Source organism: Limulus polyphemus, unplaced genomic scaffold, assembly GCF_000517525.1.
Source record: "Limulus polyphemus unplaced genomic scaffold, Limulus_polyphemus-2.1.2 Scaffold3579, whole genome shotgun sequence".
Classification (NCBI taxonomy): Eukaryota; Metazoa; Arthropoda; class Merostomata; order Xiphosura; family Limulidae; genus Limulus; species Limulus polyphemus.
This window is the reverse complement of record NW_013669189.1, coordinates 55,212-79,616: the sequence shown is the minus strand read 5'-3', so window position 1 is coordinate 79,616 and position 24,405 is coordinate 55,212. Positions and strand designations below refer to the sequence as shown.

General features: G+C 32.1%; 1 protein-coding gene across 2 annotated transcripts in view; it reads right to left on the bottom strand.

Annotated features, from left to right (window-relative positions):
• Positions 1-21,085, bottom strand: part of LOC106469628 (E3 ubiquitin-protein ligase znrf2-like) — a 32,704-nt gene extending 11,619 nt beyond the window's left edge. The window contains exons 1-3 of one of the 2 annotated variants that reach the window (XM_013930130.2): positions 21,011-21,085; positions 10,217-10,544; positions 1,998-2,093 (exon numbers count right to left, since the gene is read on the bottom strand). In XM_013930130.2, coding sequence (XP_013785584.1) covers positions 1,998-2,093; positions 10,217-10,535 — 415 coding nt within the window. In that variant the 5' untranslated portion in view covers positions 10,536-10,544; positions 21,011-21,085. Of the gene's footprint in view, positions 1-1,997; positions 2,094-10,216; positions 10,545-18,051; positions 18,131-21,010 lie in introns of those variants that run through there. The other variant, XM_022398205.1, reaches the window with a different exon arrangement.
• Positions 21,086-24,405: the final 3,320 nt, after the last annotated feature.

The following is a 24,405-nucleotide window of genomic DNA, read 5'->3' as shown; positions in this document are numbered from 1 at the left end:
GTAATCCCTAAAACCTCCTAAATGCATTTCAAACATTTGTTTTCAGTAAAACTTTATATTTTATCTGTTATTTTCTCTACCCTAACTCTAAATGGGATCGGTCAATTTGACTGACCTCATAACCATCCAAAAAAATTGAAATAACTCTAAATTACCCTTTTTTCTTTCTATAATGACTTCAAATTATAACATGAAACTTCATTTTTTTATCTTATGTAGCTTTAAGCTCGTAACAGTATACATTTAATTATAATTAAATTTTATTGTATTATTCCCCTTTGAATTATGTCTAACTACTATCAGTGTCATTATAAGTTGTAAAACACTCAGGGAATGTGCAACTCACGTTATGCTATCGAATTACATTACCCATGAGCTACTATGAGCTACTTGCATGTGTGCCTCGTGAAGTATTTTTTATTATATTATTATTATTTATTTTACCTAATCTAATCTTAACTAACCCAAAAAGATCCCTATTTTTACATTTTAGTTACTTACCCAATCTTCTTTTTTCTTGCTGTCGATTGTCAATGAAACTTAACCCTAGTTTTTTATACTAATGGTAGTAATACACTAAATACTTTTTATTTAATTAAATAATGCACCAAAGAACATAGATAATAACATACAAAAAGTAGCCAATTTCCCCTAACTCTCAAAATTCTTCTGGCTTTCTAACTTTGCAACAAAAGCCATTACAAATTCATCCAAGCTAGTTGTTAACTTTCCTATGGGAATGAAGCTTGTACTCTTGAGTGAAATTGATGCTTATCTGTTCAGAACACAAAGTTATACAATATGCCATTTGATAGATAAAAAACCTTGACTTTATATTAGTTATAGGTAATATATAATTAAATGTAAAAGAGAACTATTAAAAAAGCCTGAAAGAGAGGATGTGACAGTTGGTGTGGGGAAGGGGTTTGATTTTCTATTTATAGCTTTGTAACCAAATAAAATTGAAGGCTATAAAAATTATAAATTATAAACATTATGGTTTGTCTGAGCAATGATGATATTATAGGGAGCACTTTACGTTTAATTTTGTACATTTTGAAGGGGTGAAACATAAGAAAGAAAAAAGGAAAGAAACAAATTTTGAATGTAAGACACTCAAACTTTGTGGGTTGCACAGTTAAGGATACCCATCACGATAGGGTTAATTGATCAAACAATATTATTTTTACTTGTTTTGAGGACACCTGAACTTATAACTAACAGTTACCACTGTCATTATATATCTGACAGTTTAGACTTTTGACTGGCTACTTATTTGAAATGTTGCTGAATTTTACAACAACTATTCACCATTCTCTTTCCAGTAAATTGGATGCGAGTAAATTCTGACCAGTGAATTGACTAGTAAATAAATCGATGTATTTTTACCAACAGATGTTCTGCAATGTAATAATATCTTCAACAACTTCAACTGAGAAGTATAAAGAAAAACGTTCTTTCCATCCTGCATATATTCATGACCTTGCACTCTGGGAGTTCAATCTTTCTGGTACTTTCAAGGACAATGTTGAACAATGTTGATAAACAACTGGTGTTCTTAAAATAGTATAACATTACTCATTTTGTAGCCCCAATCCCAGCATTTCACCAAACTGATATAATAAATTTCATAATATGAAGTCATGCTTAATGAAGTCTACATACTCAAAATATCAGCATCATTGGTATGGTAATCTGATATTGTTGATCTACAAGATATAAAATCCTGTTTCTTTCTCAATAAATACATGTTCTAAAGTCACCATTATTTCTGATAACTTATTATAAATCAGCATAATCACTAAGAAGCAAATGCATACACTATCTATTAAATTTTTCTAACTATTGTGTCAGAAATATTTATATACTAGAGTTTTAAAATTAATATATCAGGTACATCAAAGTACTCTGAACTTAAGGCATTAGTAAACTTCAGGCTTAAACTCACTCTATGATGAACTTGTAAAATACGAATTTTAGACTAACTGCAAGCTCACCATTGTAACTAATCCTTGGCTTTGTTAGACACATAACCAGGTGGTACTCAACATCATCAGAAACGACTATTTTAGAACAAACTGGACATTTTATTCCTAAGGAAAGAAACATAAAATAACATCACAACACTGAATATTAAAGTTTATGAGTAAAGATAGTCATTTCCCTGACATTATAAGAATTAGTAACTAAATCCATACAATAATTAAAAATTGAAAAACATAATAAAATGCCACTATGAACAAAATGGATTACTTATTCATAGAATGTGTATTTTATTGAAATTTTAATTTCATCAGTATATAATATATAAGATCATACAAAGAGGCTGTGTGTATGTATATATAAAGTTTTAAAATACCTTTCTAAAATGTTAAACTCCTAGATTAAATCTAGTCAAACATTAAAACAATTGACTAAGTGTTTCATTTTTCCAAAGTACTCTTTTCAATGAGAATCTTTTGTCCACATTAAAAAAATTCTTAATTATGACTTTTGAAATAGCAATTGTGATATAATGTTTATTTATGATTTATAAATACAGGTACAGTACATTATTACTATTTTCAAAAATAATAATAGTATTGTATGCATGTTAATTATTATGGTATATAATGAATTATTCTTGCAAAGTGTGATATACTGATTCGTAGTGTGTGTAACATTACATTACAATAAAATTGATAATTCTTTTTTTTTCAAATCTTTATTTACTGACTGTATATTATAGAATCCCAATAAGAAGAAACATATTAGCAACACAACACACCTAGTGTGCTATATGCAATTACCAACAAGGCTAGGCTCAGTGCCAGAGCTCACCAGGTTAGCTGGGAATGCAAGACACACAGTCACGGACAAAATTCTATTTATATCAGCCATTTACAATAAATCAATTATCATAGCATGTATTATGCCTTATGCTGGTAAACTATTATCCACTGATCAATACTTTGTGTGAAATTACAATAAGACTGATAATACAATAATTTTTTACAAATCTTTATTTACTGGCCCTATACTACGACCTTCCAATAAGAAGAAATATAACAGCATTTTGACCTCACACCACTTATTATTAGATTAGTATACATTTTAATTTGTTTTACATGCAGTTTTGCCATTACATTCTTTAAATACCAATATCAACAAATACCTATACAGTATAAAAACACAAACATATGTTTTTGAACAAACAGAATAGCTTCTTAGAATACAAAAACATACATTAGAGAATACTGAATCATGAAGACATTTAAAATTATATCACTCTGATAATTGGACAAAATCAATATACCAGATTTCAAAGTACTATTGAAGCAACAATGATAAACAATATTAAATTTTATGTTTTCAACATTGTCCCTGGTTATAATTGAAGTATACTAAGATGTTGATTAATTAACCAAAGTTTGTTTGATATCAGTAAATGCTCCGAGACTTACTATACTTATGATAACAATGGCTCTTTTGGTGCTAAACAATTTTGCTCTGATTTTATTATTAACTTTAATGGAAATTTTACATGATAGCTGAATAAAGGCTTACAGCCTGTTCAGATACATGCACAAATTTAATATATTTCTTACCTGAAGTTGTATTTCAGATAGATATTCATCTTTCAACAGAAAATACAGCTATTACCTTGCATCAATGCTGAGATTTTTGCACATAGTACAAATCTTGAAAAAAAACTTTCACCCTTATGTGTATTAATATGGACTGTGCCAATAGGAGTGTGTCACATTTTTCATGTGTAGTAAGCCCCATGAGTACTAGTATTTCAATAAAGACTCATCTTAATGAGGGAAAAGAAACACCAGAAGTGGAGAGGAGAGGTGGGAGAGGTTCTGTGGAGAGGTACATTTCAGGTAAGGAAAATGTTAATCTCAGAAGTGCTACTCAGCTCTTCACAGGACACTCATCAGATGGTGGAGGAAATGGTATAGATAAAGAAGTTATAAAGATGAGCACATTTCTGGAATCACAGGTGTCATAATTGGAAAAAACCCATGGAGCATGTCACCCACGTGGGGGGGGGGGGGGGGGTAGACTAATGAGGCATCATTCAGTAAGAAAATACATCCTTCTCACGCATGGAAAACTCTTTGCCCAATAAAGGTGGTAGAGTAAAAGGTATTGTGAAAAGAGCCATCTGTGTGGTGTTAAAATGTTGCATACCTGGGTAGTATGTACAACTGGTCATTATATCTTGGGTGGTTGGCAAAGCATGTATGTGTAGACTGTACAGTATTGGAGAAATGCTTACTACATTAAACAGGTAGATGGAGTAATCATCCCAAAGATAACACAAGACCCACCCAGCTGGCCTAATTATGGGGAATGTTCTTGTTCTTAGTATAAGGGGTGGCCTGTACTACACTTCCAGGTAAAAACCCTAGCCTTACTTTCCAACAAGGAGTGCATCCACTTGGTCTCACATCATTATTATTACACTGGCCTGAAGGGAAACTCTCAATATCAACCTTCCTAGCAACTTGGGACTGAGGAAGCAAGAATTCACTTGTTAGTCCATTAGAAGACAAAATATGAAGGAATTAATGTTGGGGAGAACACCAGAAAGGTGCATGGACCAAACAAGAATTTTTTATCATCTGAATAAGCTACTACACTGATAGTCTGTTACCACAAACAGGGACAGTAGGTGCTAGTCATGTATGAGGGCATGCTCACACTTAGTGCTTTCATATTCCCTTCTTCTGAAGTACAGCCTAGTATATAATGCCAAAGCAGTCTTGAAGAAAGTCACATTTCAACAGCAGACAATGAGCAGGGGCAAATGGTCTTAACACTTTCTATTATCCTTCACTTGATGCAGATTTTGGGAGAGAGATGTATTCCCTATCAGACAACACTAGCCACATGGTGGGTTCCATCATCTCCATAATATAGATATATAGAAATATGAAGGTGGTTGCAGGACCTTCAAGGAGAGGAATAATTAACAACTCATTTTCATGATGAGGTTGGAAAATGGCAAAAGGGAGAAGACAAAAACCAGATGCAGATGAAACCACAATATTTTGTAAGTATTGTTACATTATTATTTTCTCTAGCTCTCATCTTCCTATGTATTTTATTTTTCTCTATCAGTCAAAAGTTTCATAATGAAAATTAATAATAATGTTTTTGTTTCTTTCTCTCTACAAATGATTTCCACCTTCCGGGAGATTAACGGCTTGAGTTTGGATTGGCTGGTCACCAGATTCAACTCAACTGGGACTTCTGGTTTACATGACATCACACGTCCTACTATATATTGCACTGCGCAGGCTAAAGGCCACCCTTTGTTCTCCTGAAGAAGAATAGTCGACTATTTGAAAGCACTCGAGTTTTGGGTCTTATTTTAAGTCTATTACACTTTACATGTGATCCTTTGTGCTAACTCTTTTATCAAAATAAATACTTTGTTACTCATATATTGAAAAACACACACTTTAAAACAGACCCCTACAAAACAAAAAGCTAAAGAGTTCCTGGCAAAATGACATTTAGGCTGGTCCTTATTTTTGAAGTTGTGATTGACAACATACTCACCCTTTCTTTTTGTTCCAATATAAAAAAAAATAAGTAATTCACAAAATTTTATCCATATTCAATAACATTTAGGAGTTCATCAAGGTAGTAGAGGTTTTTATCTTGTAATTTGCTTTATATCTGCATATTCTGAATATTCCAGAAGTTATAATTTTCCTAATCTGAAAATGTATTTCCAAACATACTGACCTCCACTGACACTTATATCTATTTCTCGATCTTCATCTTTCCCATCTAAACATAGTATTCATTTTCTCCAGTCTTTATACACCACTCGACTGCCCTCGGCAATATCTAATTTGCAAAACTTTATACTGGCGCTCACACGCCCTCTATGCAGGTACTGTATATCGACAATATAATCACTTTCTTGAGACTCACCCCATCCCAGTCACTAACACCAACTCTTAGTGGGGAGGAAGGAAGGGAGAGTGTCAACGGAGGTAAGTATGTTTGGAAATACATTTTCAGATTAGGAAAATGATAACTTCTAAAACATACATACATCCACTGACACTTATAGCTAGAATCCCACACTGAGAAGGCAGAGATGCTGGTGAGAGCATAGTTCATACAGAAAGCATCTGCATAGAACAAAGGTGTACCATGAGAAGTGGTACCCAAGCACGGAAAACCACACTACATCCAGAACAGGTATGCTCTACACCCAGAACTATAGAATAGTAAAAATGGTGGAATATTACACAAGTAAGTATGATGGGCCAGCTCCAACCATGCAGCTGAGGTTCCACAACTTGGGGTTGGATTTAAGGGGTCATGGTACCCATTTCTCCATTAGTGGCAAGGGCAGTTGGACTGCAAATATATATATATATATATATATATATTTGTGATGGGATCCTCACCAGTAGCCATGGAATGATGTGTTTCGAACAACTAGATTTATGAAAGAAGAAAAGCAACACCAAAGTGGACGATCCTTCTGATCAACTTGAAGAAGTCCAAAAGGCAACATCCCAGGCTTGGATTGATGGGATCATATATGTGTCAGTGGAGGTATGTATGTTTTGGAATTTTCTAAATATTACAAAGTTGATTTCTAGCACTGTAGAGGCTCAAATGTATACTGTGGCACATTTGCTGGAAGAGTGGAGGAGTCATTGATCATGTAAAGGCAGTTTCCTTTGACACAACAGCAAGCAACACTGGCCACAGAAATGGAGCAAGTGTGTTGTTAGAACAAAGATCAAACAAGAATCTTCTGTATTTGGCATGCCAACATTATATCACAGAACTTGTTGTGGCACGTGATTTTAAAGACTGTATGGAGCTTTCCTGTGACCCAGATACAGCAATTTTCAATTGACTCTTTTCAATCTTAGGAAACATGGACCAGTCTAGTTGTAAAACTGCAGCTGACCTTGATGAAGTAGCAGAAGCCATACAGAAATTTCAGGATAGTGTTAATAAGTTTGCTACAAGACAAGTTCAGGTCAACCAATCTAGAGATGGTTATCAAGAGCTTCTTGGACTAGCCATAACCTTTCCTGTAACATCAAGTTTGTGATTTTTGTTATTCAACTAAATTGTTCATTCAATTGTGGATGAATACAATTTATTGCAAACAACCATAACTGGCCCAAAGGTTGGCTGCTATCCAACCCAGTTTGTAAGTTTTATTTCAAACACTGAGCAACTTATTAAGGGCTTTTTGGAAGATACAGACTTATCAGTTTGGTGAATCGAATATACCTATTGATTAGTGTCAACTTGTCAAGTGAAATAACCCAAACTAAGATTAAACTGATTAAGGTCATGAAAACAATCAGCTAATTGAAATTAGTGTTTCCAGTTATTACAATTTTCAGTTATTCCAACTACCCAAGTCTCAAGTGAAAATAATTGATTAGTTGAATGTAATCAATTAATAAGCAGACAATTATTTGATTAACAAATTCCCCTAATTATCCAGCTCTAGTCACAAAACACAAGTCAGAGTGCTATCATCCAAAGTAAGTGGAAGCCCTATTTAAAAACTTCCACAAATTATTAAGCTAAGAAAACTTTTTTCTAAAACCATGTGGAGAATTATTAATTAAATGCCAGTTTCCAAATAACATGACAACATATTTCAATACTTTGTTAAGAACAAAGCTTAGATTGATAGGTATGTAAGCAGCATTTCTTAGCCTTTTTTGATACCAGGGACAGGCTCTCTGTCTCCTTAAACTGTCATGGACCACTAAAATTCACGTATTCCCATAATTTTTCTCACAGTTAACTGAAGTTTTTGGACATTTTTGTCTATTTTGAAAACCTTAGCATCTTCCTTATGATCTGTGAATTAATATTTTTATCAGCTACACATTTTTCACTTATTAGTAACTTCATCCACTATTCATTATTTTGGGTAAAAGGCTTTCAACAGGAATGCAAAATTTTGGTCCAGTGTAGGAACACATTCATTTTCAGCCAACATGATCAAGTTAACAAAAGATATTCCCAGCTTTATTAGCATTTTTCCCCATTTATATTAGCTACCCACTTTTTTCTTTAAACATCTTACAGTCTCCGAAAGTCAACTGGCTTAAAACACAGGTACAACTCTTAAAATACAATGATGTGAAGTACTATATTGATATTGTAAAATAACCTTTCTAATCATATTCTTTATTGTATGAACTACAAGGTCTGTAATAGCATCTTTCCTAATACAGTGTTTGACACTAATGGTTGCCCAGTACAATTAAAAGTTCAATTTTTGCAAGTAGTTCCAAACCCATGACTTTCCAACTATCCAAGTGAAAAAAAAATATTCCCTTAGTTTTGCCTGTTCACTATTAGAAAGTAGTTAATTTATAAAATCTGTTAAAAAATTTAATAAATAATTCAAAATCCATATACATGTGTTAATCAATCTGTGTACCACTCTGCACTTGAATGGTATTAATACGCCTCCATTCGTTACTTAATTTTCCGTAAAAATTCTTTCCGAATGATACAAGTCCTGTCTTAAATAAAACTGGTTTATTCTTTCTGAATACAACTTTGCAATACACTTAATTTCCACAGTCGTGCTATAACAAACGCTATAATTCACAACGAACGCCTCACGTGCTCGACTCAACAATATGTCTCTCTGTCCGCAGTTCAATTACGCAGCATTACATTGTTGCCGTCACGTCTTGACCATCTTATATATAAAAGAATACCGATGTTTAGCATCCTCCCGAGGATTCACGAAGCTTCGAGAATATGATGTGTTATTAGCATCACGTGACCTCCGCTGTCATAACAGTATAATAAATTATAAGCTTCTGTGTGAAATGTATTCTTTTATTGGTATGCTGTTTTGATCAGCATTTAATATTGTAGATACAGATTTTGCAGAATCATAATTCATTGTTATTTTTAACATATACTTTTGTTTCTAAACAATTTTTTCAGTAATTGAAATGTTACTTATGAATAAATGCACCTTAACAACTTGATTTTTCTCACCTACATGAGACAACAGTCTTTTAGGTCTTTGACAACAGCAGATGTACTTTTTTCACAACTTTCAGATCCTAATGATATGACAAAACTTTAAAGATATGTACTTTAGGGATAATTCACATTCAAATTGCACAAATGAGAAATGCTATTACTTTCCTCACAAGACAATTTATTCCAAAAAGCATCAAGCCTTATAATAAGATCATCAATCATGTATTGTGTGATAAAAAAACCAAACACTGTACACAATTTTCAGTCTCATACAAATATAAAACAGATCACATTTGACACATGTATATTACCCTGATTATGATTATTCTAGTTAAATCACTTTTGGAAATAAACATGGAAACAAATTTTCTGACTAAACATTTATTTTCAAGTAACAAACAACTACTAACTACTAGCAGATCAATTATAAATATAAAATAATCAGTTATGGCCTGGTGGGGTGTAAAAACATTGAACTTGGGTTATCTAAATTTTTGCCAAGTTTAAGTTTTTAGCAGAGTGAGTTCTCATGGATAAATATTAACTCTTGCACAGTTTATGGTACCAGACATACTTAACCTAGTTCACACCATAATAGTCACTCTTCTTAAAAGTTGATGATATAAATAGCTCCTAGACCACTCCCATGTCTGTCATATCCCAGCCAGCTTGATTAGCCTTCGTATTGAAGTATAATTTATTCATTTAAGATTACTTATTTTTAGTGCACAGTGCAACATTGAGAAGTATAATGTTTTTTTATGTGAGCTTATAGGTATGAGATAACATGATGACAACAAGAGCAGTGGCTCTTCGTACTTCTTTGTGAGTGAACACATATACCTTGCTCAGTTTTTATGTACTAACTGAATCAAAACTTAAATTTTAAATAATAGTGTAAATTTGATAATGTTTATTTTAATATTTAAAATCTAATTGAAAGTTTGATTAACCACTCAGCACTACAGTTGCCCAAAATTCGTAATAATAATACCCTTGTTTCTATTGACACCATTACAAATTTGCGTGTACAGTTCCATCAGTGTTAATTTCAGCTTGGCTATGGGGTAGTTAGACCAAAGGCAAAAAAAATTTAAATACTTTAGGAAAAATCCATAATGAATTCTCACAGAAATACACACATATATGTATGCAACTGATAATGTATAATTCTGGAAAATCATACTGAGATTACAAAATAAAGATTTACCATTCAATGTGAGTAGCTGTATGGGTAGGGAATGAGTAGAAAACATTCCACTGAAGGCCAGCATGTCATCAGGTGAGCTAAGGTCTGAATCAGGTGATCTTGAACCACCTACAATAGTTCCACGAACTGAGGACAATCCAAGAGTTTGACCAGACTGCCCGTTAATCATACTTGTAAGACTTCGAGTACGCTGTCTTATGTCAGAAGAAGAGCTGTGTCTACCACCAGTCCTTTGGCTGTTAGAAATCACCTCCACTGCTTGATTATCTGCAGCTTGTGAAAAACTTTGAGAACTATGACAACTCTGCTTTGATCCCATTATTATAACCTATGAAGAACAAAATGAAAGGAACATACTAGATTATTTCTAAGGTAAAAAAAAAACACTTCCTGAATAGGCTTTTATATACAAATTTCTTTTTTATGTTTTTTTTTTAATTAATGGCCTAACAATTAGACCTTGAGTATTTTCTTGGTCTAATTCATTTTAAATTTATCGCAATTGATTGAATCTCTTAAGAATGTGTAACATACCCTCTTACACAGATTTAATATAATAATAATAATAATAAGTATTAATATTTATTGTATCCTTAAATAACAAAAATTTCTCACCCTTTATTCAATATTTCTCAATATACTGATATATCACACTCAGTTACTATTTCCTTTACTGTAAGTCTTTCATTCAAACATATCTAATGTGATAATTTAAATTTTGATACATGTATGCAATTTATTAGTACAGTGATACAGCATGCCGTAACTGTTCACACAGTCAATAAATTATTGAAAATAACATTTTAAGAACTTTAGCATAATTACATCATGGTCTGATTGTTAGACTCGGAGTTCTCCAATATTTAAAAAAGCTTCAGTTGCTTCAAAAGCAATAAACCAGGAATTCTGGACATGCTTGAAACCACTTATGTATACGTATGAATGAGTTCAGGGTACATCATCTGCAGTTTATAATTATAATCAAGGATATATTGAGATTAAAAACAGCTCAAGAAATTGATTTTTATAACACCCCTACAAGGAGATCAAGAAGAGAGATTCCTGAAAAAATCTGGGCAGGATAGTGCACTCAGTACTGTATAGCCTATTATATGTACTAGTACTATTTGTACACTTTACACATTCAACAAAATTTTTCATTTACAATCTTACACTTATTACCTGTCTTAGTAATGTATAATCTATATGACCACAAGATTACACGAACTGGAACTAATTTACCCAAAAATAATTTTAAAAGAGTAATTACCTGATTATAGCTCATCAGCCATTTATGGGAAATTGGGCAAGTGATTAAGCTCCATTTAAACAGATTAAAAAGAAACCTCAATTTCTTTTGATGGACTGCTGTTCCACCAGGAAAATTTCCAGTATTTCAGCAGCCCAATCTACTCCTGACTGTAATAAGTGGTTGTAATTGGTGTTTTTTTTAATTATACTACTATCACTCTTATAGAAGACAAAAATGACACTCACAAACAAGTTTACAAATCACAATGTACCTCTTAGACGAGATGAAAGAGCTGACTTCAACGTTTGACAACATTGAAGGCATGTTTAAAGCTTAGTTCAAAACTCAAAAATACATAAATGAGTATAAACTGAAATAAATGTAGTGTTGCATATTCAATGAATGTGCAAATTACATTAAATTTAAATTATACCATACAAACTATAATGGTTCAAAGTCAAAAATATTTTTATAAAAAAAATCACATTAGTTCTACATAATCTATATTAGTTTGTCCAAAATCACAATGAGTATTGTTGTGCACTTTCTTGTTTTATTTTTACTTGCAGCTACAGCTATAAAATTGCTAATTAACACAAGAAACAAGCACAAAGTGGAAAAGCTGTAGCACAAAACCAAACCAAAAAAGGATTTTCTAGGCATACATCTTAAAAAATAAAACTATTAATCCTTATGAAATCACAGACAGACACCCTTTGGTCAGCTTAGCTATCAAGCTTTACTCTTCTTTAGTTTAGGTGTGTACGTGGAAAAAACCCCTTTCTTGTTTTATTTTTACTTGCAGCTACAACTTTTCCAAGTCTCACTCTTTTTTTTTAGTGATAACTAGTTGCACAAACATAGCAGATGATAAATAAAAACCATAAAAGAGTAACATCAAATAGACATGCCTTGATAAATCCATGATTACGTTTCATATTGTATACCAAAGAAATTGTAATATGTCTTGCCAAACATCCTGTGAGTGATACTGAACAGACAAGTATAAAAGATTATTTAAATTTATAGTGTTTAATGTCAATTTTTATAATACTGAAATATTCCATAGTACTAAAGCATTTTTAGTGCATTTTTTGCCATTCCTTTTCATCCTCTCTTTTTTTTTTAATGTCTGGTAAATAATTAAAAATAAACATTAAGCTTGAAAGAAATAACTACCTGTCATGAGGTAGTAAAAGAAATTTTACATTTAACCCATTTACTGCAACTGGGAAATATATGTCCCAGTCACAGTGAAAGGGTTAAACAGTGTAGCAATTTACCAATGCTCAAGGTCAGTTTCAAAAATTAATCTTAGATTACTCAATTTTTATATTATGTTTAGGTATATTTCTTGAATCAGTAAAATGGATATTTTGAAACATGCAATAAGCCATTTCTTATTTTAAGGTATTTCTTAGTTGAGTCACATTTGAATTTAGTCATGTCAGTGGTATTAACATACATTTTTTTCTCTCAAATATATTACCATTTTTCTTTTATTTTAGGAATGATACAAGTTGCTACTGCTATTGTTTTCCAGTAAAATTGTTACGGTTGCTTGCTCTATCACCAGTGATTTATTTTTCCAAAATAAGATGTTCTTAGCATTTAAAACTATATTTTTAATAACAATTGCTATAGCTCAAAAGTAATATAGTCACTTTCAGACATAAATACCAAGATAAAAATTTTTCAATCTAACTTCTTTTTCAACAGCAACAAACACGTATGCTTGAAGGTGTAGATGACATTGTTGAAACACGACTTGTTATTATAGGAATTTGTTCAGTAGCACCAGTGGCAGCCATATAGGGTGTGCAGGTTGTGTAGTGCACAGGGGCCCACCAAGCTCTAATCTAATTAACTTTAAAAGGTCTTCTAACAAACAGTGACAAACTGAGAACAGCAAAGTTCTCAGAAAAACTGTGATTATGGTTCTGTCAGTCATCCTTTGAACCTTTTGTAGGGTTTTCTCTTTGCCCCATTTTAGTTAACTTTTAAATATTTTGTGATGATTTGATATTTATTGTATAAGACCAATTGATTCTTATTTTTCCTTTTAATATTAAGATTACCATAATGTATTTACCTTTGTTAGTAGTGTAATTAGAATTTAATTACAATTGCTTAATAGCGTATGTTGTAAACTACAAATAAGAAAAGAGTAATTTATCTAGTATTTGAATGCATTTGAAATAATTTCTGACCATCTTTTAATTTTTGCTGTAATGATGTGTTTCATTTGTATATGTGCATGTATGATAAATACGGCCACTGCTGAGTAACACACATTTATTACTTGTTTTTATGGAGACTGTTAGGATTTCATTAGGTCATAAATTAGTGTTAAAAATTTGTGTATGGTGTTACAATCTTTTTGTGGTATGTGATTCAGAGGCATGCTGAATCCCGTGACCTTCATTTAACGTTGTATCATTATTAAATGTATAATTTTCAATAGATGTAAGAGCAGTCTCAAAAGTGAACTCAAAATTCTTTAGGTTTAACACTAACATGTAGCTTTTTCTCTCCAATAGCCACACCATACTTAGAACTATAATCACTTGGTGTTGGTTTAATGAATTCCATAAATATTCCACAATATGTGCACAAAGAAATAAAGCACGCATTAACTCCATGATGGTGGGTAAACACCTTTCAGATTTCAAGTGCACAACTGCATATCAAATTTTAAAGTTGAAGTATGAATAATGATTTTAAATTTATCAACAAGTTTTTATTCTAAATACTTTACAATTGATATTTTGTCATTTTGCAATTTTTTTAGTGTAATTTGCATAAAATATTTCATACATTTCTAAAAAGTTCAGAAAAGTCTTGCCTGTAACCAATACACTTATTGATTATTTTTTTTAACCATCTTAGACCACAGGTTTTTATTTGCTAAGAAACTAACCTCCCTTGAATTATGATTTTCCTCTGTCTGATAATTTATTGTTACAGGGCTCTGTTAATACACATGCTGTGAGGTATGAGTGGAAATAACTATAATGAAGGCCAGTTTTGAAAACAGCTGCAAAGTTTAAATACCACTGGATAGAGCAGAGCATATTATAAACTATTTATGTCAATGTATAGTGAATGAAGTTGTGTGAGAAGTAATTTATGGTTTTGTTAAAAAAATAATTAGACATAGCTCCTGCAGAGGACAACAGAATTTAGTGTAAAGTTTAGAAGATGTAGGAGCAAACCACTTACCTAGGAATTGTTTTATAGTTTTGTTTAGACTCAGGCATTCTATATTTTTCTGAAAATGTTTGTGCTTTAAGTCTTATTTATTTGAAATTTATGACAATTTTATTCTATGTAAGACATCATATAAGCCTTATTATGTTTAAAGAGCATGCAAAATATTCCATTCACACAATTTACATAAATAAACAAGCTTATAATTTATTGAAATCAGAGGATACTTATTAGGTATAAACTGATTTGAAGAAGAATATTGTTAGCAAAGAATAGTAGTACCTAACCTGATCTGACACCCTTTTGAAAGGTTGTGTCTCAGGATGCTGATAAGTTTATGCAGTTTTTTATTATTATTATTATTTATAGCCAGAAAAGGTAACTACTGCAATCACAAAATAAAGTTATAAAAAAATATTTTAATCAATATCCACCAAGTTGAAACAGACTGTATATTAGGGTGCATCAAATTTACTTAGTCTAAAATCTTATTTTGTAATTGCTAGTTGGCAGGGTGTGCAATAGTTGCCTTTTATTATAAGAATTAATCTTATGCAGTGTGAAACTCCTCCAATTATATCTTCAACTGCTGCAAGCAAACCAAAATTTGAAAAAAAAAAAAAAGTAGGATCATCTCTCTACCAAATTAAATAGTTAATCACGAGGACTTAATGGTTTCAAGTTCAAAACATTCTAATGTTGATAATACTGCACTTTCTACATCAAAATCCCAAAATAAACAAATGAGGACACTGCTTCCAAGGGTATTGAAAGAAGCTGACAGGTACTGTATTTCAGGTAGAGCTGCTGCAGCCCTTACCTCAGCTGTTTTGGAAGATATGTCCATTATTCAAGAAAATGACAATGCTAAAATTGTCGATAAAAACAAGATACGATGGGAACGAGAAAATTACAGAGAAACATTACTGACTTTTGATGAATCAAATTGTAATAAGTCTATCTATTTTGATGATAGAAAAGATACAACTAAAATTGTCATAATTAAAAATGGGCAAAAACATTATAAACGTGTAGTCATGGGACAGCACATAACTTTGGTCAGTGAACCTAAATAAATTTTCATGGATAACATTTCTCCTTCTTCTGGAACCTCAGAAGGTATAAAAAATTCTATCATTCAGTGGTTTGAAGATAAAATTTCATCTGATCATTTAGTTGCTGTAGGCTGGGACGGTACATACGTCAATACTGGAAAAAAAGCTGGAGTTATGCGACTTCTTGAATTGCACTTAGGAAGACCTGTTCATTTGTTAATTTGTTTATTAGATGCAAATGAGTTATGCATCTTGACAAAGTAACTCTTGGACCGTCCACTTTTTCTGGTCCTCTTGGAAAGAAACTGAAGACTTGTGAATCATTGCCTTAAGTAAATTTTGTTTCAGTCGAAATTATACAGCCATTACCAAAAATTGACCATCCTGAGGATCTTAGTACAGATCAAAATATTTGTATGACATGTGCAATGTGGTAATGTCAGGTCATTGTTCAAGAGAACTTGCTTAACATGACACTGGTACAAAGAACCATTCTTGCTGGTTAATAATAGCAAACAGGATTTTGTGTCTTAATGTTGCAACTGCTAACCCATCCAAGAACTTAGTTTGTTAGTGAGATATGTAATTGAAGTGTATGCAACAGTTTGGTTTAATATCAAGAACAATCCCTCATACAGCCATGGCTCACTGAACCTTTTTCCACTTGTAAGAAAATCACGTTTTCTTCCTGAATCAGAGAAATATGTGGTGGATAGAGTAATCCAGAGAGATGCATATTTTGCCCACCCAGAAAATTTGCTGCTTGGAGATGGTTCTCAGACTATTAGACAACTTGCTCTTCATAGAATATTAGCTGCTCAATCTACCTCAAATTCTAGTACAATGAGACAGTTTGTAGTTCCAAACATCAATACATTACACTGATCTAATAATTTGGACTGAGAATAGAGCCACCACTTACAAAAAATATAAGCAATGAACAGTTGGTATCTTTCATTAATCAAGATGACATGCCAGTTTTCAAGTTCAGCATACCGTGTCTCACACAGGCAGTTGAAAGGTATGTTAAAATAGTAACAGAAGCTTCAACGGCTGTTTGTGGTTATTGCAGAAGAAAGGGATTGATTAAAGCAAAACTTCAATCTTGCAAAATCCTGAAAAAAGTTAATACTTAGAAACAATACATAATCCAGTAATTCTATTGCCTAGTGGAAAGGTGGTTGGGTGGGCATGGGTGGAACTCGACATGGAGTGGGGAATTCTGGGTAATTTAGGATATAAAACTCCTAAATTAGCTAAATGTTGCATATCCAAAGTTATGGTACTTTGATTATACATATTTTAAGGAAAATAACCCCCATTCACAGAAGTACAAGATATAATTTTAAAAGCCTGAAACTTACCCACATAATTACTACTATGAAAAGGCACCAATTGCATACCCTGCTAATAATGATATAAGAAATTTATATTTTCGATGCAACTACTGTATATATATAAAATGGAACATTATGATCAATGAAAAAATATTTTTTTAATTCTAATCCAAAAGGAAGTATTTTTAATGTTTTCAAATAAGTGTGGAAATTTCATGATATAAAAAATGATAAACTAAATCAAATTATCCATTTTTCTTAAAGCCAAAATTAGAGATACCATTTAAGAAGTATATACTAACTTTCATGCAATTTTGTTAAGTACTTCCACCGTGAGAAGAAAAATTCAAGAAATGTCAATGACATCCCTGTCCAGAAAGGACTAAAGAAAGACAATTCAAAATTTCAACACTAGAAATGGTTTCTAGAACTTCTATCACTCATCACTTTATTCCTATACATTTTCAACACATATTAAAAACACTGTGCTTCACAATTTACAACTTAACATTACTTTTGAAGACCAGTTGTGTCACTATAATAAAGTCAGAGCATTAATCTCAACCAATATATCAAACATGGGATAATTCTATAGCTATGAGGAATTTCTCTTCGAGGCACTGGCATTCTTTGACCAGTTAAAATCAAAATATATGTATTGACATTTTCTTTCAAAACTGCAATTACAAAAGAGGGTAAAAATTAAAACTATATCTAGTACTATACTGTACCACACAACTTGGCCTATTATTATAACATTTACATAACCTACACTATCAACTTTTAGTTCTTGCTGTGTACAGTTACAAAAGGATGTGGCTAACAATAAGTGGTAAAGATAAATTAATCACAGAATAACTTCAACCATAAGTTAATGCCTACATAGCTAACATCACTTAGTAAAGCAACAAATTCTCATTAGAATCAAGGGTTTGGTGTTTATGAATGGCAATCTTCACTTAAAAGCAAATAATCACTTACTACTGATAACATCCATATCTTCAATCTTTGAATGTTCCACCATTGAAAGCAGAAACTACCAACATCGGTAATTAGCTAGCTTGTGGGCAAAAAGCAACAAGATAACAATTCATCCTCATCATAAATACTATCTAAATTTTTTATTCAATGCTCAATGGAACAGTACTTTTTGCATAAACTATATGATATTTTTCATTTTGGTTTATAATATACTTATCAGAAATGTACAACGACAAATATAAGATACTTCACTCTGAATACTAACTAGCACATTAAACTTTAAGTTTGGGCATACCAAAATGTTAGTATTCCAATCTAAATTCATACTTCCTAATAAAATAAGATTTGTAAGTGCAAAATACACAAGTTAGACCTACATGTACCTCTTAAACCTAGAACATTCAGGTTCTGATCTGCTTCTATCAATTTTGTTTTCATTTACCTGATTCAGAACACAAACTCTACCTCACTGATTGAGGTATATAAGCTCAATGGTCGAAAAAACATGATATCAATCACAGATACAAAATATTCAAATACCACTTTTCCTCCTCTATTTATTAACTGTGAGTTTACTTACACAGTTTAGTCAGTTACTGAACTTTTATTTCCAATAGTTTCAAATATAAAGAGCTTCCACAAAACCCCTCTTCTATTATGGTCAAGTGATATGATGTTACATTATCACTTTTCATTAAAAATATGATATTGATCATAGAATGCTTAAGTGTTCCTTTTCATAGTGGTTATAATGTTTTGGGTGAACTTTCATTAGTATAGAGCTCAAATTTTGGATCAGTTATGTGAGAAAAATTAATAAAAGCACATCCATAAACCTGAATTTTGGAGATGCTGTATTAAACTGAGTTGTTAAAATGTGCTCTGTCACTAAGCATTAATGGGCTAACCTTCTGTTCAGTTGGTAGAACATTCGTCTGCCATGTTAAAGGTCTCAAATTCAATACCAAATCCGAGAGGTGTGAAAACTTGGACTGCTACAATAAATATTAGTGTCATGTCCTGAGATAAAGACCAAGGATAGGTCTTACTTGTGAGAGGAGAAAAATACAGTTATTTTAGTTGTTAAAAAGTGCCTTACTTTCAAGTCCTAGTGGGTTAATCCTTTAAGCTCAGTTGGAAGTGCACTCACTTCTATTACAAACAGTCCTGGGATAAAATTCTGGATGAAGAACATACAAAATTACAATTATCACAGAGCTATTGTTGTCTAAATTCAATGATACCATTTTAAAGGAGAAATACAAAACTGATTTCTCTTAGTATTTTAAGGGTAGTACTATTAGTACTGATAATGTAAAGTATTGTTAGTACTACAGAGGGTTGGGTATGTTATATTAATTTTAAATATGTAAATCAACAAGTAATGTGACAATCACAGTCAATATGATATAGTGGTGGAACAGACTGTATCAAAAGTACATTTTGACAATGTTTAGCATTTCATAGGTAATGTGATGTCACCAAAAATTAGTCACTTTTGGGAAGGGTATGTAACAGCCCTTTCATAAATTCAGATCATGCAGATGTGTTCAGGTTAGGGATATCCTTTGTACTTAATGGCACTGGAAAACAAAGGAATGTGGATCAATATGGGATACTAGGACCACTCACAAAAAGGCCTGTATTAAGTCATGCTTAGCTGTGGTAAGCAAAGTGTAGTATCTTGTATCATGCAAGAATCCATGAACACAAAGGTCAGTGGTAAGAGCTGCCCACATGCCTTAGACAACAGTACACAACATAATAAAGAAGGATCTCTGTCTGGAGAGGAGGCACAAGTCACGTATACACAAGCTGCTTTCATGACATATCCATTTAACTGTTGCATACCTAAAGCAACTGAAGAATGAAACAGGTATCCCTACTATTCCATACAAAGACATATTGGTCAAGTCACCGTACACAGCACCTATGGATTTCTGTGAGACCAGCTTTTGCATTGGAAACTAAACTGTAAAGCTATTGTCAAGATCATGGCTATCACATGCAGTTTGACCAGACATGACAACATTGAGTGTAACACTATGACGAAGCTTCAAAATTGTTTTAACATAATGTACTGAACCTCTAAAGTACCAAGACAGTACAATTTAAAAACTGTAAAAAAGTTTAACAAACTAGTTAACTAGCTGCATCATGGATTTTGACACCTATTGAAGAAATTGTACATGGCCTTCATACAGTTTTAAACCAAACTTAACTTAAAAAATTAAATGTTTAATCAATCCAAAAACATACAATTCTGACATTAATTAAGTATGCTTAAAAGTTAAACTATGAGAACACAAGTAAAACCTGTGCTATGTTAAACTGGGAAGGAATGAAGATTTTTCTTTCGCTAGTTTTGGAGTTTTCATTACGAAAAAGTGTGAAAATTAAATTTCAAACTTTAAAATTATTCTTCATCAGTTCATGCTTCACCTGCATGTTCAGTGTCATCTATGTGGATGTCTAACTCTAAATGATAAATTAGGTGAAATACTACATTATTATTCACATGCTTACATTAATTTAGGCTACTAAATGGAGAGTTAAGAAGTACTAAAAATAAAAATATATTTTATTGGGAGTGTGGTAATTACTAACAGTAAAACTAAAATAAAAGTAGGCTTAACAACGCGCTAATGCCCGAAGGTACCGAGTAGCTATGGTTGTGCTGTTCAGTGTTAATATTTTAGGCATTTAGGTTTTGATATTGTTTTACCAAGATAAATTAAAACCATAATAAATCATATCATGATCGACTCTGACTCTTGAGTATCATTATCACTGTGTCAGTATCATACTAGTACTATAAACGTATAAAATTAAAGTTGAAGATACAGTATAAAAACGTAAAACAATATATTCCTGTAATTATTTTACATTAAAGAAACATTTGTATTTGTAAGCTTACACAATAATTTGTATTGCTAGTGTACATAATACTGTTACTTACAGTAGTTACATTAGTTTACAATTTACAGCTGATCTAACAAAACACAACACTCCAAACTCTGTCAATACAACGTCATACTAACGCATTCTCGCGACCTCACTAAAAATTTAACATTTTTTAACTTGACATAAATATCGATTTTAATACGTTTTATATCATCTGTAACTTTAAATTAGAAAACACACACACAAATATATATATCTTAATTTTCATATTATCAGATTCAGCTTCAACATTGCCTAAAGCGATTGTTCAGACACGAAAAATATTATTTCAGCAAAATCGTATCAACATATATTCATCATTTACAATTATAGCAGCTTGTTCTTACTTTATCTTCTAAATTATGCGTTATGTCTAAAATAATTGTTTGAAAATTCTTCATACCAAATTGAAAAGTGTGTTTTAAAGTTTATTTTGAAATACACAGATTGACGGAACAGCGGACTTATACTGCTAGAAACCGGGTGGGCAGAGCACAGATAGCCCTTTGTGTAGCTTTGTGCTTAATAACAAACAACAACCTAAAATATTAAATTTCATAAGTATTTCAGATATTAATGTTTTTGAATACACAGTTATTTTATTCATGTTTTGTGATGTTTATGTTACAAATAACAACCACTATCTCACACCTATTGAGCTGGTCAATACACCTCTAAGCAAGTTAATTTAGCTATCCATGGATACGTTGATTATGTAGACTAGTAAAATGTTTTTAATGAATTTTCCTGTCTTAAAGCCTTCTTTCGGTGGCTCGCCGGTAAATCTGCAAGCTTTGCGACGCTGAAAATTGGATTTTGAAGTCCATGATGGGCAGAACACAGATAGCCAATTGCATTGCTTTGCGCTTAACAACAACCAATCGTCTTAAGAAATTCCAGACGAAAATCTAATTTTGTTTAAATTCTAAACTTAATGTTTGACTCTTTTAAACTTTTGAGTTAGATTATTTGACGCCTATTACATGGAATTAAAAAAGCTAAATACATGACTATTGTAATTCAAAGTTATACCTAGCTTACAATCTAATTTTAGCCTGACCCTCGTTTTTGACTTGGTAGAGAAGCAACAGCCCATAGCCAAACAGGTACACACACACATATAAACACTGTTTTAATGTTCAGTGTTTTATTAAAGACTGTTCATTTTCTTTGTTGCTTTTTGCCCAGTCTCTTTATTTCATTAAGCATTGTCACCGTTAGTAAGCGTTTTTCTATTACTCCATAATTATATAACCTGATTGAATCTCCTGTTTAATGAATTTACTCGATATAGCTCCAAAGTATTTTCATTTCATCTAAGAATATCATATAACACCCATCCACCCCACCAAGTGGCTCAGCAGCAAGTCTACAGACTTACGGCGCTAAAAATCGAGGTTCGATACCCGTTGTGGACAGAGCACAAATAGTCCATTGTGTAGCTTAGCACTTAACAAGAACAACCAATACTAAAAAGCCAATTACACAAGCAGTATTTGTATATTAATTAGAATGATAACGTTGTTGGCTGGTGCACAGTGCGAGTTCGATTGAAGAGTGAATAAAATTTGTACTTTTCTGACACAATCATCCAGATAGATATGACGGGCATCGACATAGACTTATTCTCTCTTTCCTATTTTTTATTTTATAAATAATGGCTTCTAAATCTTTCCTGTAACGTGTTATATTATTTTATTAGTAAGATATTTGCTGCTATTTTATGCTATTATAGCATTTTAATAAACTGCATTGCTAAAAGTTAATTGATTAAGTAGTGTTTGTTTTAAGAGTCAATAGGGCTTGTTACTGTTGAAAAACCTGGCAACCCTCCCTTCAATGGTTGAACAGGTAATATCTAGAAGCTACGGCTCGTATGTGTAATGAGAATGACAGGTCACGTGGAACGCATATGATGCTGGGTATATAAGAGTAATTTCTTTTGAAACTAAGAAGCCTTGAATTTAGCAGTTTGGTTGATGATACTAAACTGAGAACATCTAGTAAAAGTGATGATCTGACGTAAATATAACCGAAAGTACACATACTGTGTTTGTATTACACATATTAATAAATATTGTTTATCTTGTTTTACACTTGTGTCCAGCCTCGTTGTTCTGTTCAACGTCGACTCAGTTAGTAATAATAGTTTTAGTATCTTTAGTATTCTTGATCGAATCTCCCGTTTAGTAGACCTATACAATGAAGCTCAAACTTACATTTAGTTCACTTGAACCTATCACAGAAGAACAGGTGCAAAGATTTGTTGCAGATGAAATGAAAGAGACAAGAAACAATGTTGAACTCAACATAAAAATAGTTTATTTCGTAAAGTAAAGGAAGTTGCGTTACACACTTGATTGTTAGAGCTATTGCTTATAAAATGAATAGACAATCTATTAAAAACAGTAGTATATACGGTCAGTAGGTACAAATATGAGGAAATAAGAATCGTGCTTCCTCAATAATCTTTGATTTACTCAGAAAAACAAGATTAATTTCTCAAAAGTCAGAAAGAATCTCATCTGTGGCTAAAAAAAACTGCATATAAAATGCATAGTCTCTTTGTAGTTACCCAAACAGAAAACGGACGCTGAAATGCAGAGGTGTCTGCTCATTGTGACCGTTGTAAGAAACCTCCAAAATGCACAGTCAAATAGAACATAGTGCAAATATCTTATGAAAGAACAGATGGTTTCCTTTATGAGTCAAGCTACGAAAATTAACACATCAGATTGAATTTTACACATGATGTCAACTGGACTTAATGTTTCAAAATCAGAGCTTAGAATTTTTTTTAAATTTTGTAGATATGAAAAACATTCTATGAGAAATGTATTATATATATGTAGTATTTGAATACTAAATGTCAAATTCATGATTAAATATAAAACAATGTAACGGGGCCATGGATCAGAAGGATGGAAGACAACTTTTGTAGATTAGTCCTCCAAGAGCAGTAATACATTGAATTTACTTAGAATGACTAGTTTTACTATATGGTTGGTCATTCTCATACAACTTACACAGATAAGGCTGTAATTTCTATATATTGTTACGTCTCTGGTCGTTTGTTAATTTCCGGTATAAATTCTTCCCGAGGAACTTCAGCGATACAAGTCCTTTCTTAAATAAAACTAGTTTATTCTTTCTCAATACAACTTTGCAATACACTTAATTTCCACAGTCACTTTAACTTAAACACACGCTATAATTCACAACGATTCATGCACTTTACTTACGACTTGACTCGATTATCTGTTTCTACACAGCGTGGTCACAAGTAAATAGACACCACCTTTTCAGAAAAAATGAAAATTTTCAGTCATATTCACATGAATTGATATATTTATAATTTACTTAATATCTAGTAGAACTTCCTTTTGCTTCGTAGAGTTCGGTAATCCTTTG